This window comes from Chironomus tepperi, unplaced genomic scaffold, assembly GCF_022539635.2.
Source record: "Chironomus tepperi strain 1889 unplaced genomic scaffold, CSIRO-AGI_Ctep_v1 contig_196, whole genome shotgun sequence".
Lineage (NCBI taxonomy): Eukaryota > Metazoa > Arthropoda > Insecta > Diptera > Chironomidae > Chironomus > Chironomus tepperi.
Genome location: NW_027226318.1, coordinates 1,702,376 through 1,716,158, shown reverse-complemented (window position 1 = coordinate 1,716,158; position 13,783 = coordinate 1,702,376). Strand labels below are relative to the sequence as shown.

General features: G+C 31.0%; 2 protein-coding genes across 4 annotated transcripts; both read right to left on the bottom strand.

The window, feature by feature from the left end:
* Positions 1–513: 513 nt before the first annotated feature.
* LOC139089899 (U21-ctenitoxin-Pn1a-like) lies at positions 514–3,844 on the bottom strand. 2 transcript variants are annotated; one of them, XM_070639538.1, is made up of 8 exons: positions 3,600–3,844; positions 3,449–3,543; positions 3,251–3,386; positions 2,540–2,974; positions 2,286–2,480; positions 2,087–2,233; positions 1,696–1,747; positions 514–632 (listed from the first exon to the last, which is right to left on the bottom strand). In XM_070639538.1, exons 1-7 carry the CDS (start codon positions 3,805–3,807, stop codon positions 1,716–1,718), a joined length of 1,248 nt encoding a protein of 415 aa, XP_070495639.1. In that variant the 5' UTR covers positions 3,808–3,844; the 3' UTR covers positions 514–632; positions 1,696–1,715. The 2 variants fall into 2 exon arrangements, with proteins under 2 accessions (XP_070495639.1, XP_070495638.1); XM_070639537.1 differs by lacking the exon at positions 514–632 and having other exon boundaries at positions 1,605–1,747.
* A 1,360-nt stretch (positions 3,845–5,204) lies between these two features.
* LOC139089791 (solute carrier family 53 member 1) lies at positions 5,205–13,764 on the bottom strand. 2 transcript variants are annotated; one of them, XM_070639401.1, is made up of 10 exons: positions 13,483–13,764; positions 12,903–13,386; positions 12,129–12,383; positions 8,443–8,736; positions 8,097–8,379; positions 7,552–8,042; positions 7,242–7,494; positions 6,912–7,171; positions 6,559–6,851; positions 5,205–6,494 (listed from the first exon to the last, which is right to left on the bottom strand). In XM_070639401.1, exons 3-10 carry the CDS (start codon positions 12,195–12,197, stop codon positions 6,368–6,370), a joined length of 2,070 nt encoding a protein of 689 aa, XP_070495502.1. In that variant the 5' UTR covers positions 12,198–12,383; positions 12,903–13,386; positions 13,483–13,764; the 3' UTR covers positions 5,205–6,367. The 2 variants fall into 2 exon arrangements, with proteins under 2 accessions (XP_070495502.1, XP_070495501.1); XM_070639400.1 differs by lacking the exon at positions 13,483–13,764 and having other exon boundaries at positions 12,903–13,454.
* Between the last annotated feature and the right edge of the window lie 19 nt (positions 13,765–13,783).

Below are 13,783 nucleotides of genomic sequence, written 5' to 3'. Positions count from 1 at the left end.
GGTGCTCAGGGATGTTATTTTAGCACAGGATTAAAATTTTACTGCTGACTGATAATTCTGGTTGATAAAGGAACTTATGTGGAAGAAAAGCTTAGCTATGCTTCTTTAAAATATCTCGAACATTTGTGCGTGATATTAAGTTATGAATTGAGTTGAGGATGCATAAGGTTTGAGGAAATGAAGATGTCAATAGCAGAAATATGTAGACATTCAAAATTGAAAACTTTGCAAATTTAATTCACAATTTTGTCAGAAAACTGGTTGTTCAGTGTTGGAGTTAAAATCCTAACTGTGCTTAGAATTTTGGACTCAATGCTGGTTTATGTTGTTTAATTAAAACGACTTCCTCATGGATTTATAACTAAATTTGATGTTTATTTATCCGAGTTCAAATAGAAACTGAGCAAGGGGTTTTCAACTGAGTGCAATAAATATTATTCAAATTTCAAATGAACGTTACAATACATAATTCTTGTTGAAACAAAATAAGCATTGTTCACAGCATTAAAAACTAGATTCATCAGATATTCAATTTGCAAAAGTTCCATACAACAACACTGCATTGCCCGTACACAAAAATGAGTGTGCCTTCATCCAAACTTGCAATAAATTAAATTCTCTTCTTTTTCATCCTTCAACGTACGATGTGCGAAAGATTACCATTGGGATCGATTTATAAAAGGCAGCAATAGAACAAGAAAGAAAAAAAATCTTGAACTTTAAGCATAAAAGTTTCGTCATCATGGATGAATAAAGGGGATGGAAGACGAGGAACAAAACTAGATTAAATTTTCAAAAGACGTGACACAAAATTGAGTCGAGAAAATTGTTTTACAGCACTTTACCCCCTTTTCTTCTTGTGACATGAAAAATTAATTTGGACTCTCTCTTTTCATGTTCTGTTCAATCAATGGAATTATTTGTCTTTACCATCCATATTTATGCCAATCCACTTGTGGATTGTAGGTTTGTGATAAATAAAACATAAAAATTTACTCAACTTGTGGATATTATTGTTTTATTAACTTCCGCGTGGATTAGGGATGGTACTTTTTCATGGATTGTCCACTTAGCTAATTATTGGGCAAGGATACTTCCCCTAATTATTGGCTTTGATTCTCAGAGTACTGTAATCTACCCCATTAACCAGAACAGCCAAAAATAAATCCACAGTTAACTGTAGCTTACTTTCAGCAAGAAAACAGAAAACTATGGTTACTGAAACTATCATTAGTCAAGTGCGGAAGTCATTGACTTCCATCCTAAGTCAACCTTTTTTGACTTCTTCATACCTATATAATTTGCATGGAGGGGTATAATTAGAATTTTCCTATCAAAGCCAGAAGTGAATCCATTTCAAATACACAACTGCTGTAGATTATGAATGAAAATAATCATAAATTTTAAGCTCAATCGAGCTAACTGTATGAGAGGAAGTAGAAGAAATGAGGTCTGAGACTAATTGGAATTGTTTCATGATTGATAGGATGTACGTGATTGAGCTATGGATTCGTTCTTCACACATTGATGTTTGCTAGAGCTTTTGGGGTATTTTGTGCACTCATGAAAAAATCAGAATTAGGAACTTTAAAGCTATTCAGGTGTGAAAATAAATTGTTTATTAAATGCTTCATAATTTGAATAATTTATCAATTATAGTTCAATAAAGGCACAGGTAGTTGTATCCAAATATACCTATTAATTTTTGATAATCATCAATTATCGCTGATACGTTTATCAATCCAGTCTATCAAATAAAAGGCAAAATTATTAATTAATTATTTAATATACCAGATAATGAGCATGTTTGTATGACATGATAGCATATTAATGATTTTGGGGCATATACTATCATCAAACGAGGATCAAAATTAATTGGAACGTTTAATTTTTGGTACACGGCTCATAATTAAATGCATAACTATTCCTTAATTTCTCGCTCGTTGCGTTTATGAATTGTGAGCAAAACCCGACCGTCACCTTACCATTACTTGACCATTATGACGACAAGACGACAGTGTACTTAGCAGTAAGTGACAGTCAACTGACTAAATCGACCAAATTCACCTCTTCATGCTTAACTTACCCAAATATTTAGCAACATCCGTGAACAGTGCATAATTATCATCACTACAAGTTGGATTGACTATCGATGAGTCAGCATTAGGCTTTGTATTGGATACAATTCCTTTTAAAATCCAAAGTCCTTTAGAGTATACAAACAGTCCACCTCCTGAAATTGAAGGAATCAGTAAGCAATCATAGATCACATGACAAGCATATACCAGAATCTCCACTACAAACTCCAAATCCCCTTTTTCCAGCACAAAAGTTTGTGTCAAATAAGTGTCTGGCAAAAAATGCTGGATCACTATCACGACATTCATCCTTTTGAATGATTGGAAGCTTTGTCTCGAGTAAAATTCTTGAAGCATTCAGATGTCTGTCAGTTGAACCAAATCCAACCACAAATCCTTCATCTGAAATTTCAATTATATTATTTCTCATGCTTGATCTGAAAATTGCATCATAAATTTACTGGGAAAATTTGTCTTTCCATTCGGTGGTAAACAAATTGCTCGGATATTCTTGCTATGAACAATGTCAATGGATGTCTCAAGTATCAATATAGCTATGTCATTCTCATATGTTTCATGGCTATAACGTTCATGTACAAGTATTCGAAATACTTTGTATTGATATTTTGTTGATTCAAACAGCTTTCCATCCTCCTCAAATCTCACAATAAGCTTATTTTCATGCAATTTTTGATTCTTGTATGTCACACAATGCGCAGCAGTTATAATTTTATTGTCACGAATCAGAGATGCTCCACATTTATATTGTAGATTTGACGATTCGTAATGATAGATTGTCATATGCCATGGATACATGTAATGAGTTTTAACTTCCGTTCCGCCTCTAATTAGTGCCGCAGCAGGTTCTAATCTCTGTCCGCAGAATGGACATGCATCTATATTTTAGGAAAGTAAAGTTCAAGTGAATTTTATATTTTGAGAATTTGCTGTATTGTGCGTATTATAGAGTGTAAAATGATGCATGTTGCGCGTTATAGGACAGTAAACGGGATGACGTGCGTATTGCAGTGAAGAAAATGTATTGGTCTACATATAATGCGCGCATTATAGGGATGGATTTATTTCATCCTGCGCAGTAAAGTAAGAAAATAATAATCTACGAATTTCCGCCGTTTGCAATAAATTAACCCACATATAAAATACAAACTTACCTTGACCATTGAGTTCAAAGCCAAATATTTGTGGAATTGTCACATTGCCAGTTGGAACAACAACAATAAATGAAGATTTAAATACAGCAGATGATTCAAAGACTCCTCTTGCAATATTTGCATTTTTAATGCCAAACTATATGAAAAAGTATCTCAGAGACTTAAAAACTGGAAATGAGTAATAAGAATTAAACTTACGGCATTGATTGTGAATTTCTCATGAGAGAACCAAAGTTTAAATTTGAGTTTTTGATCTTGAGCTTTTTCAAAAGATATACACATGAAGTTTTGTCCTAAAGATGTATAAAGCACTTAAGAAAAGTCGATAAATTTTTCCAATTGATTTCACCTGAATACGGAGCTTCCATATTTGCAATTTGATAGTCAAAATCATCATCAAAATTCTCCTTTTCACAAATGTGCTTTTCACGCTTTTTTGGCAAATTTTTTATGTTCATTCGACATTGAATGAGCATATCATCGTGACTTTCATTAAATGAGGAATCACATGGCTGGAAAAAGGGCAGAATTGCGATAAATAAAATTGAAAATCTCATTTCTATTGACTGCCACTGCGTGTATGTATTGATGGAATGAGAGTTGTCTATAAACTGAAAACTGTTCTCAAAAGTCGATGATGATTGTGGAATATTCTCTTGATGATTAATTACAGCATATTCTTAAGTCTCAATTTTGTTATTCTCTATAGAGATGAGATGTGCTTGATAATGCAGAATTTTAAGCATAAACGGGGATTTCTTTTAAAATTTAAGAGAATTATCGAGAATTGAAATTTATTTGTAGACAAAAGTCAGTTCGACACATGCTTAATATTAGATATTTTTAAGTGCCGTATATTGATGAGTAAATTCTTTATTTTTACTAAAACGCACGAAGGTTGACAACAATGGGCGATTATTTTGAAGAGTTGAATTTTGAAAAAAGAGCTTTTTTAATCCAAGGTCATTTGAATTTGAGTGCTAAAAAATGTTTTCATGAAAATCCTTCTTAATTTAATGTTTTGATAGCTTTAATTAACTTTAATCAGTCATTCAACATTAATTCTTACTAAATTATCAGTTATTTGACATTGAAATGCTAAAATAAGACGAAAAATTAAAGTTTTCTGAAATTTTCATTTGGTATTTTTCTGCACGGATTAGGAAAAAAAAGCTCAAAAAAATTACTGTCACCCAAAAAATCAAGCAAATAATCGAAATATCTCATTAATTAACGATATTTGGAACATAATCTTATAATGAAAACATAGCTTAACTCGAATACTATATTCCTGTATGTTTATTATGTGAAATTTCCCTTTAGTTTCTTCGGAATTTCGATTATTCGGATGAATTTCGATTTTGGGTGACAGTAATTTCGACACAAGAATTCAAATAACTTAATTAATGATGAGTTTAAATGACTGTAGTAGAGAAATTACAATAGTATTTGCCATTTTGCATCGAACCATACATAAACATCATGCTTCGTAATGCAAAAATTATGAGAAAAATCGATTCTTCGGATAGTTTTCAAAAAACGCATCCAAAATAATCGCCCAATGTCTTTAGTTATTTATAAATTAACCTTTTTAAGTAGGATGCATTATTTCGTCATCTGTAAGTAGATTAATACTCATTAGGTAAGATCAGCTGATGACTACTTTGTTGCTGTCTACCTTTGGCGTAGTATTTTAGCAAATATTTCGAAAATTCTGAAATTTTTATGGAAAATTTGAATTGTCAAAAAGCTCAAAATTTTTTAAAAACTTTGAATAATGTCAAAAAGCTCTTTTTTAGAAAGCTTTACTTTTTTCAAAAAGCTCAAAACCTTCTAAAAACTTTAATTTTACCAAAACTGAAACTTTCAAAATTTTGAAAATGTCAAAAAGCTTTAAAAAGCTCTAAATTTTCAAAAAGCCTTTATTTCTGCCAACAGTAAAAGCCACCAAAACTTATGTCAAAATAGTATTTTTCCTTTATTTAATCAATATTTCCAAAATGTCTAACAAATTTTATTTCAAATCTTTTTTACCTAAGATGATTTCTCCTTAAAATTTTAATACTGCTATACTAACGTGCTACATATGAATATCGCATCTTTTTTTTATAATCCTATTTAAAGCCTATGAAAGAATAAAATCGAATAATGCGATATGTAATCCTAATTCGGTAAAAAAAAAATTAAATTTCCAACGTGTTTTATCAACAAAGTTGATGCAATATTAATAAAATGGAAGTACATCATATAGTAAGGCCTTATTTCCCAAAACGACACAGTATTTTATTAGACTCAAGTCAAACAGAACTGATTATTTGATCAGAATCTTGTTACACGTACTGATTTATTAAGATTGTGCTTTATTGTGATGCACAGTTGTCTATACTATGACTAATAGCTTGTAGGTACGAAAACAAGACTTTGATCAAATAATCTATCAAAACTTTAACAAATCGTATGACACAACTGTCCAAAACTGTTCTTAACAAGTCTTAAAGCTAACTTTACAGCAAGTCAATTTAACACAGTTTTGCACAGAAGTGTCTCAAAAATCACAATTTCCACTCATAACTCCCAGATTATAATCAAAATGTGTCTTTTGGGCTTCAATCCGTTTTGTTATATTCCTAGACATAGGAAGCATTTGCATATTACACAATGCTTTATAAAGACATCAGTTTAACTTTTATAAAGTGCAAAGACAATATCAAGCAATTAGTAACATACAATCGCTCCCGTACTCAACAATCTTTAGTTCCTTTCCATTCTCTTAGGCACAATTATTATAATTTATTGAAAATTTTCTTCCTAATTTAAATATGTCTTTTTAGTCTTTTATATGTATTTATGCAAACAGTATTTAGCACCAGTATTCCTTTAATAATTAATAGGTAACTTTGCTTTTCATTCCACACATAGAATCATAGATTCTCATCCTCATTCATCCTAATCTAATAATAAAATGTACAGTAATTCTTGAATTAAATTTAAATGCTAAACTTTTTATATAGTAACTGTATAATGCCTTGTTTGAGAATTAAAATAATCAAACGTCATTGAGCATAAAATTAACAAAAGTACATTAATTTAAAATAATTATACAATAAATAGCGAACATCATAATCGTTTTGTGCCTTGCATATCAATCGTTAAGTCATTCATTGATGATCTGAATGCTTGTAGGAGCTGCTTCTTCTCTGGATCTTTCGATTTCTTCGTCTTTGGTCGATTCTGTTTGTTATGTCTGAGGATATGATGAATTTAAGATATTAGTCATTGGAAATGAACCTAAACTGTTACATCCTTACCTATTCTGCACAAAATCACCATCGTCATCCATCATTCTTAAAATCGTTGTTTGATCAGACGAGTCTATAGGTGCAATAGAAATATCTCGAACAGCTCTGAACTGACCACAATTATTCAAGTGCTCGTTCTCAAGACGGAAGAAGTTCCATACAAATCGTCTAAACACCTCAAGCATAGCTTGAAGAGATGTTAAGAAATCCGTGCTGAGAACTTTATTTTCAGTTAAGACAAATGAAACTATCCAAATAAATCTAAGCATTATGTCTTCGATAATGGCAAAATAATAGAATGACTGAAAGTAAAAATAAGCATTAAGTCACGCACAAAAGATACAAATGAACATCACGCTTACCGCTGACGAATAGACAATTTCCTCGCGTAATAAAGTATTTTCACCAGCATTTTTATCAAACAATCCCCAATCCATCTTTAAATCCCACGTAAGGGCATAGAAGGAACTGATAATTTGACTAATCATCCATGCGTATGTATACGGATTATCAAAGGCTGACTCATATTTATCAGCATGAAAGTTCCTTAACGTTGCAAAAACTACGACGAAAAATGTCGTTGAATATTTTCCAGCATTAACTAAATGAGGAAATGCTTCATCTATTGCAGGAGGTCAAAAAGGAAAGATTCAGTAAATATTTTGATTAATTTAATTAATTCATTATCTTACGTGAATCGCGATAACGTCGTATGCATTGTGCAAATCGAAACCAGGCAGGTAAACAATTTACTATCGGACGAAAAATAAAATCTTTTTCCATGCAATGTTCAGTGGCTTTAAAGTTCATCCAATCGTTGCTTGTGAAATAGAAACAAGTAAGGAATTGGAGGTCCATTAATGCTATCACAAGGGAATTTGCTTGATCAGCAAGCCAGAAATCAGCGAATTGTACAGCAAAGAAAGGTGCTGACACCATACGACCCTAAATAAATTATAATAATTAGCAATACAACTGAATGAGGAGCTTTTAATGCCTTACAATTTTCCTCAGCAGCCAAAATCGTGCCTCCCATCGAAAGACTTTCACAGGATTACACAGAAATATAATCATCACTACAACTAATACTAATGGATTTATAAACGGTGGAATTGATAGACTTTTAGCATACAAAAAGCTCAGCACACTTATCGCCCAAACGACCCCAAATATTCCAGCTAATTCCATTAAATGCTGTTCGCTCAAATGATTCCTTGGATCGAGTTCAAAAATAAGCACATGATTAACACCCGCACTTCTCCATCCATAAATATTGATGCCAATAAGAAATATAAACAGCACAAATATGAATGGTGCACGATATAATCGAAAGGCAATTTTTAGAGTCTCAATTTGCTGATCATTATCATCATTATTATTATTTGGAATATCAGAATAAAATATTGCAGAAAGAATCACAGCTATAAACAGGATAATAAAGCTCCCGGAGAAGAGGCCAACTTTGAATGTCGTCCATGGACTTTGCTGTTCACCTATGGAATAAATTGATTTAATTCTAGCTCAAAATAAGTAAAAGTTCAGCATACCTATTGGCGGCACCCTCAGTCTCTTCATTGCTTTTTGACGATCACCATCTTCCAATTCAGTAGTGACAGTATGCTCCGTCTCATGAATCAGCTTATCAATATCACGATTTGTAAAGAAATGTGAAGCTTCGACTTTCTCCTTTTGCCATTTTCCACCAATATCAACACGTAATAGCTTATCATGCTTCTTAAGGATCTTCCTGAACCCTGTATGATTGAGATTTTGATAGTTTTGAAGAAGAACTAACGATAAATAAAATTCACTGTATGCAAGTTTAAATTCCTATAAAAGAAGCAAACGGACCATAAATCATCAATTAATTAAAATTAATTAACATGACCATACTTGTGCCTTTTTACTCGGAAGCGTCCGCTTTTTCAGCATATGGTGTGGTTTGGTTTTTGTTTTCTGGTTTACTTCCTCTAATGCAATTTTTAACTCATTGCTGAGCGTAGCAAACTTTCTGGTCGCTTCTGCCAATTTTTCAGCATAGAATGTATTGATCTTCTTCAATTCCTTGTCACAAAAGTTAAAAAATGTCTCATCAAAATTGGCAAAATGTCTTTTAAGTATGTCTTCTTCAACACTTTCGACTGCTGGTGCTTCCTCGACTGCTTGATACAGCATCGCTTTCATTTCCTGGAAATTAATTTGGAAATGAGATGAATTAGTTAATTGGTGATGGAAGTAAATTACAGTATAGACAGACATTAATTATGGTAAATGGAATTACATAATTGCATATTTATGACGAATATCACTTCTATTGAATGCATTTATACCCGAAACTCATCAGCATTACTAATATGCTTACGAATTGATTTGGAAAGTCACAATATTGATATCGCATTAATTATAATAGAAATGAATCATTGCTTTATGTTTGAACTTGTTTGAACTAAACAATTGGTATTTAAATATGAATCAACAATGTTCAATCACATGAACATTTATCATTCCGATTCCCTAAAAAAACCCCTAAGGTTAATTATAGAATATTACATTATTCTTAGTCTTTTAAGTACCAACCAATTCCAATCAATTCAAGTCAACTTTTATCTCGATTTTAATGAATTACAATCCAGCTCTTAAGTCATTTTTCAAGTGCTGTTGAGAATGAAGTTGCAAAAAGAAATGAAAATTGTGGACATTTGTCCTTAGTGACAAGCACGAGATGACGTTATGGTAGAAACTATTTTAATCATGATGTGTAAAGTCATAAATCTTAAAAAGTGGCAAAAAATCAAACAATATTCTTTATCAATTATGTTTTGACAATATTTATAATCTTTTCTGCACCCAATTGTGCTTCTAAGTTAAGTCAATACACTTTTTAGTGATAATAAGCCACTTCTAGTAATCTAATCTAATCTTTATACTCAATGAGAGGAAAAAACCAGAGAAGTTCTGGAATAAAATTACCTAGAAAACCAGTTATTTATTTGCACAAGACTGAGCAATCTTAAGACACGAGTCCAAAAAATCGCATGACTGGCTAATAGCATATATTTTGGATTTAAGAACTTTGATCCCATATTATTGATGGTTTGGGCGAGGAATCACGAGTTTTTTGAACTCTTGTTGTGGAATTTTTTGGGAATTCACATTAAAGTCGCTGCTTGTGACATAAAATCCCATAAAATTGATCATAAAACTGAATAGCAGCTACAAAAATAAGGAAATGAATTTAACGTATTCAAATTATTTGAAATTTAACGGTTTTAGAGAATTCAAAATTTTTGATTTTTTACTGAACGATCTTTTTTGAAAAGCGTTGATTTAAAATTCAACGGATTTTGAAAATTCAAATTTTTCCCATTGAACAAACAATCTTTAAAATTTTTAAATCACGTTAGCCTCTACACAGTATCAATCTTCAATCAATATTTAATTTATCTCAAATTTTAAAGCTTTTTCATTACTTTGACGTTACCGCATATGTAAGCAATTGCGATTATTCATCAAACAGATGCTCAAACAAAAAATAAGCAATATCATCAGATATTCACAGAAAAAGTCAATCATGCGATATATTTTCCCTCGTGACAATCACGAAATTCAGTTCTATTAAAAACGTGATAGATACCAATGAAAATTGATAGGAAAATAAGCCTCACAAGCAGAGTATCAAGAATGTCTCATTATCGACATGTGTAATTGTGAAAAATCAAAAAATCAAAGCCACATCGATCATATTACAGCTCGAGCAATTAAATGTGTCAAAACTGCCAAAGTAAACACAAAGCGTATATCGTCTTCAAAGAGAATACGAACGAAAGTAAAATGTCGATAATAATTATCAAACATTTATTGACAGTTCAAGTACTCGTAAAACATTCTTGTCAATTTGTTTGACTAACTGAACAGATACTAATATCTGTTCTCACGTTATAGAAATCGCGAATATCAAAATGACGTCAAATTTGCAGTTGGGGATTCCCATACAATTTTCAGATCGTTACTCGAAGCATTAAAATTATTCTTTTTTTAAGAAAATAAGTTACATACTACGATTGTTTTAAACCTGTTGAATCTTTTATATATTTATATTTATATTCCTTCTTATTACTTCACACTTTTATTGTTATTAATCCTCAAAACCCACACTTGAAATTTAAATGCGGAATAAGAAAGTGGTAATAAAAATAAGTAAAACATTTTTTGCATATCATCGTAGGAATCTCAATGAGAATTCATTAATTGACCATAAGTTACTGTGATTATAGCAATTATATTCAAATAAATTTGAAACTTGAGATGTACTTTGTTGGCAGTATATAGCGAGAATTTTAATAAATATGAGAGTATCGAGTGATAAGAGACTTGCGATAAAGCAATAAAGTGCATTTAGTTGTATGTGGATATCCATGGAGAGTTTCCGTGATTTCAATGTGAAGTTTTAATATATACAATGCGATGTGTTTCCACAGTAATGACGCTTTATTCCCTTAACAACTTTGTTTATAATGTAAATTGCACAACTAAGACATATTTATTGTATATTAATAATGTGCTGTAACTGGAACCAGGTGTAACGGTTTTTGAATTTAAAGTGAGAGGATGATGTTTATCGGTATAACTGTTTTGGATACGGGACATGAAAGATTTTGTGTCACAAAGAAAGGTTTCTAATTTTGCTTAGAAATAAATTGCCTTTTAACGGACATTTTAAATTCAAATTTTCATTACTGAACCCAACTTCATGTCAAACAAATTCAAATGTTTTTTGCAACGGACTTTCCTTTAATTAATCTGAAGCTTTTAAGAACACAATCTACACCTCAAATTACAATACACAGCCTTCTAAATACCACTCCTTTGACTTTTTCTATCTCTATAGTTTTCCATTCACCGCCATGCATGTGTAAACAATTTTCATATGATTTCAATGTCTCAGTTTCAATGCGATTTTCAGGAATATAAAAAAAATCGATGAATGTCATTGAAAAACATGTTAAAGAATATGCCCAAGGCCTCATAATTTACAGACATTTTAAATAGAATTTGATACATAATAGTATGAAAATTTTCCACTAATTATCGGGTCAGATTATTATTTTTATTCGTAAATATTTCTTTCCCATACATCTTTTTAGAGTCAATGAATTAATGTGTCTCACGTTGTAGACAACTTTGTTATTTTTAGTTTTACTCTCATCGTCGTTTTCGTGGATTTAAATGTAGCTTTATAATATGCAAAAAAAGAGAAAGAATATCATTGATTTAATGATACAGAAACAGAGCTAAGTGAAAAAGAAGAAGAAAATGTCTTATAGCACAGATTTGCATACTAAGAATATTTTTGAAAGATTTATATGACATGGCGATGATGATTGCTTGCAGGATGCAGTGCATTAAGATAGAAAAACAAAATAAATAAATAAAAATTATAAGAAAATAACTCAAAGATGTGATATTCATCATTTAATATGAAATAAAGACCTCAACTAGGTTTCCATAGAAAGAAAGAAAATAAAGGAAATAGATTTTACAGATTTTTGCATGAATGAATGAATGAATGAATGACTCACCTCATACGAGACATATTGATGCTTCCACGTTGGAGTGATGTGAGTTGCTAGATGTCCTGAAAATTTCATGTTGATTACTTTTTGGTTGCGAGTTTTGGAAGTGGATTTATTTATCTTATTTCGTCAACAATCATTGAGTGTTTAGAGAATCTAGATGAAAACTAGCAACTGCCGCAATAAATTTACTTCTTTTTCTTTTATTTTTTTCTATTACAACAACGTTTAAAGGCAAGCAGATCCACAAAGTCATGTATTCTAATTGAAAAGCAGCATAAACAAATAATTCGGTTTATTTTTTGATTAAACAAGCATAGCTTTGTTTTGTCTCAACAAGTGCGGGTCGTATATTAATTAAGATTTCAATAAAAACTCTTTGAATGCTGAATACCAATGATTCATCTCATCACTTACTCCACTGGTTTTCAATTTTTCTGTATAAACCATAATTACTCATGATCGGCTCTTTAAACAACGTTAATTTAACGTGAAATTGATGAAGATAAAACTAGTAGTTACAGAGCAAATAAATGGATGTTTATTGTATACGCTATGACACTTATAATTAATTAATTAACACAAAGAGAAACTTGAACAAAAATTTCTAAAATAAACAAAGAATTTTTGAACCAAAATTTGAATTTTTGAAAACCGTTAAAAGTTTTGAATTCTTGAAAATCGTTATAAAACCAGTGAAGCATAGATTTCACACAATCCAGCATAATTCGACCAGCACTTGTCAAAACAAAATCAATTCACTTCAATCTAAATTATTACATTTATATCTTCACTACCAGCATTCGCAAATTAATAACTTTTTATTATGTTTATCACTTTTTAGCTACAATATACAATTCACTGTATGTACTTGGAAGCATATAGAACAGAATAGTGCACTGACAAAATGAGGACAATGTCATTGTTACTTTCGTATTTTTTTTTCGCAAAAATAAAATTTAATTTTATTGCATTTGAAAGAGTTCCTTTTGTGAGTTATAATAAAAATCATATACTTTATGATCCACGGATTTATCGGATTTCTTGTTGATAGGTAATTAATGATTATTTTCAAGATAACGTTAAGATTCACGCCACTCTAATTCACATATTTCGTCTCTTATTGTTGATAAGAAACCTCTTTTATTTCTATTGTTCTATTTTTATTCAATTTTTCACTTTTTTCACTTCCACAATTTTATGGTTGCACCTTAATTAAATACACACAATTAATTATACTAGGCACTTAGACTATGTAAACTATCTAGATATTAAAATAATAAATAAATTAAAATTCTGTCGATTAAGACATGTTGAAGCAAAGAAAAACCGAGAAGAACTGAAGTTTTTTTGTGTTTACCTCAAGGGCTGTAAACTTGCACTGAATTATTGGATACTTTTTTCACTGATTGCTGTGATTTAAAAGGCAAGACAATAATTTATTTACATTTTATTCTTGAAACTGTTGGTCAAATGAGAATACTATTCTAGCAAGCCTGACAAATGACCCTCAAGTCACCACAATCAGCTGATATTAATTCCTTTCAAAAGTTACGGTTCCTTGGACCGTTTTTCTTCTTAACCCTTTATTGCATAACACAACTATTCAAATCCAATTAATATGTTAATAATTATAACTTAGCATCTCGACAATTCCGAAG

What these genes read in the sequence shown, in the direction of transcription:
- LOC139089899 (XM_070639538.1), bottom strand. Translation starts at nt 3,807, where the DNA reads ATGAGATTTTCAATTTTATTTATCGCAATTCTGCCCTTTTTCCAGCCA. An exon ending in TGGAAAGACAAATTTTCCCA is followed by an intron (nt 2,481 to 2,539) that starts GTAAATTTATGA and finishes TTGAAATTTCAG; the next exon opens with ATGAAGGATTTGTGGTTGGA. An exon ending in GGATGTTGCTAAATATTTGG is followed by an intron (nt 1,748 to 2,086) that starts GTAAGTTAAGCA and finishes TTTATTTGATAG; the next exon opens with ACTGGATTGATAAACGTATC.
- LOC139089791 (XM_070639401.1), bottom strand. Translation starts at nt 12,197, where the DNA reads ATGAAATTTTCAGGACATCTAGCAACTCACATCACTCCAACGTGGAAG. An exon ending in TTCCGAGTAAAAAGGCACAA is followed by an intron (nt 8,380 to 8,442) that starts GTATGGTCATGT and finishes CTTCTTTTATAG; the next exon opens with GAATTTAAACTTGCATACAG. An exon ending in AAATTGTCTATTCGTCAGCG is followed by an intron (nt 6,852 to 6,911) that starts GTAAGCGTGATG and finishes TTTTACTTTCAG; the next exon opens with TCATTCTATTATTTTGCCAT.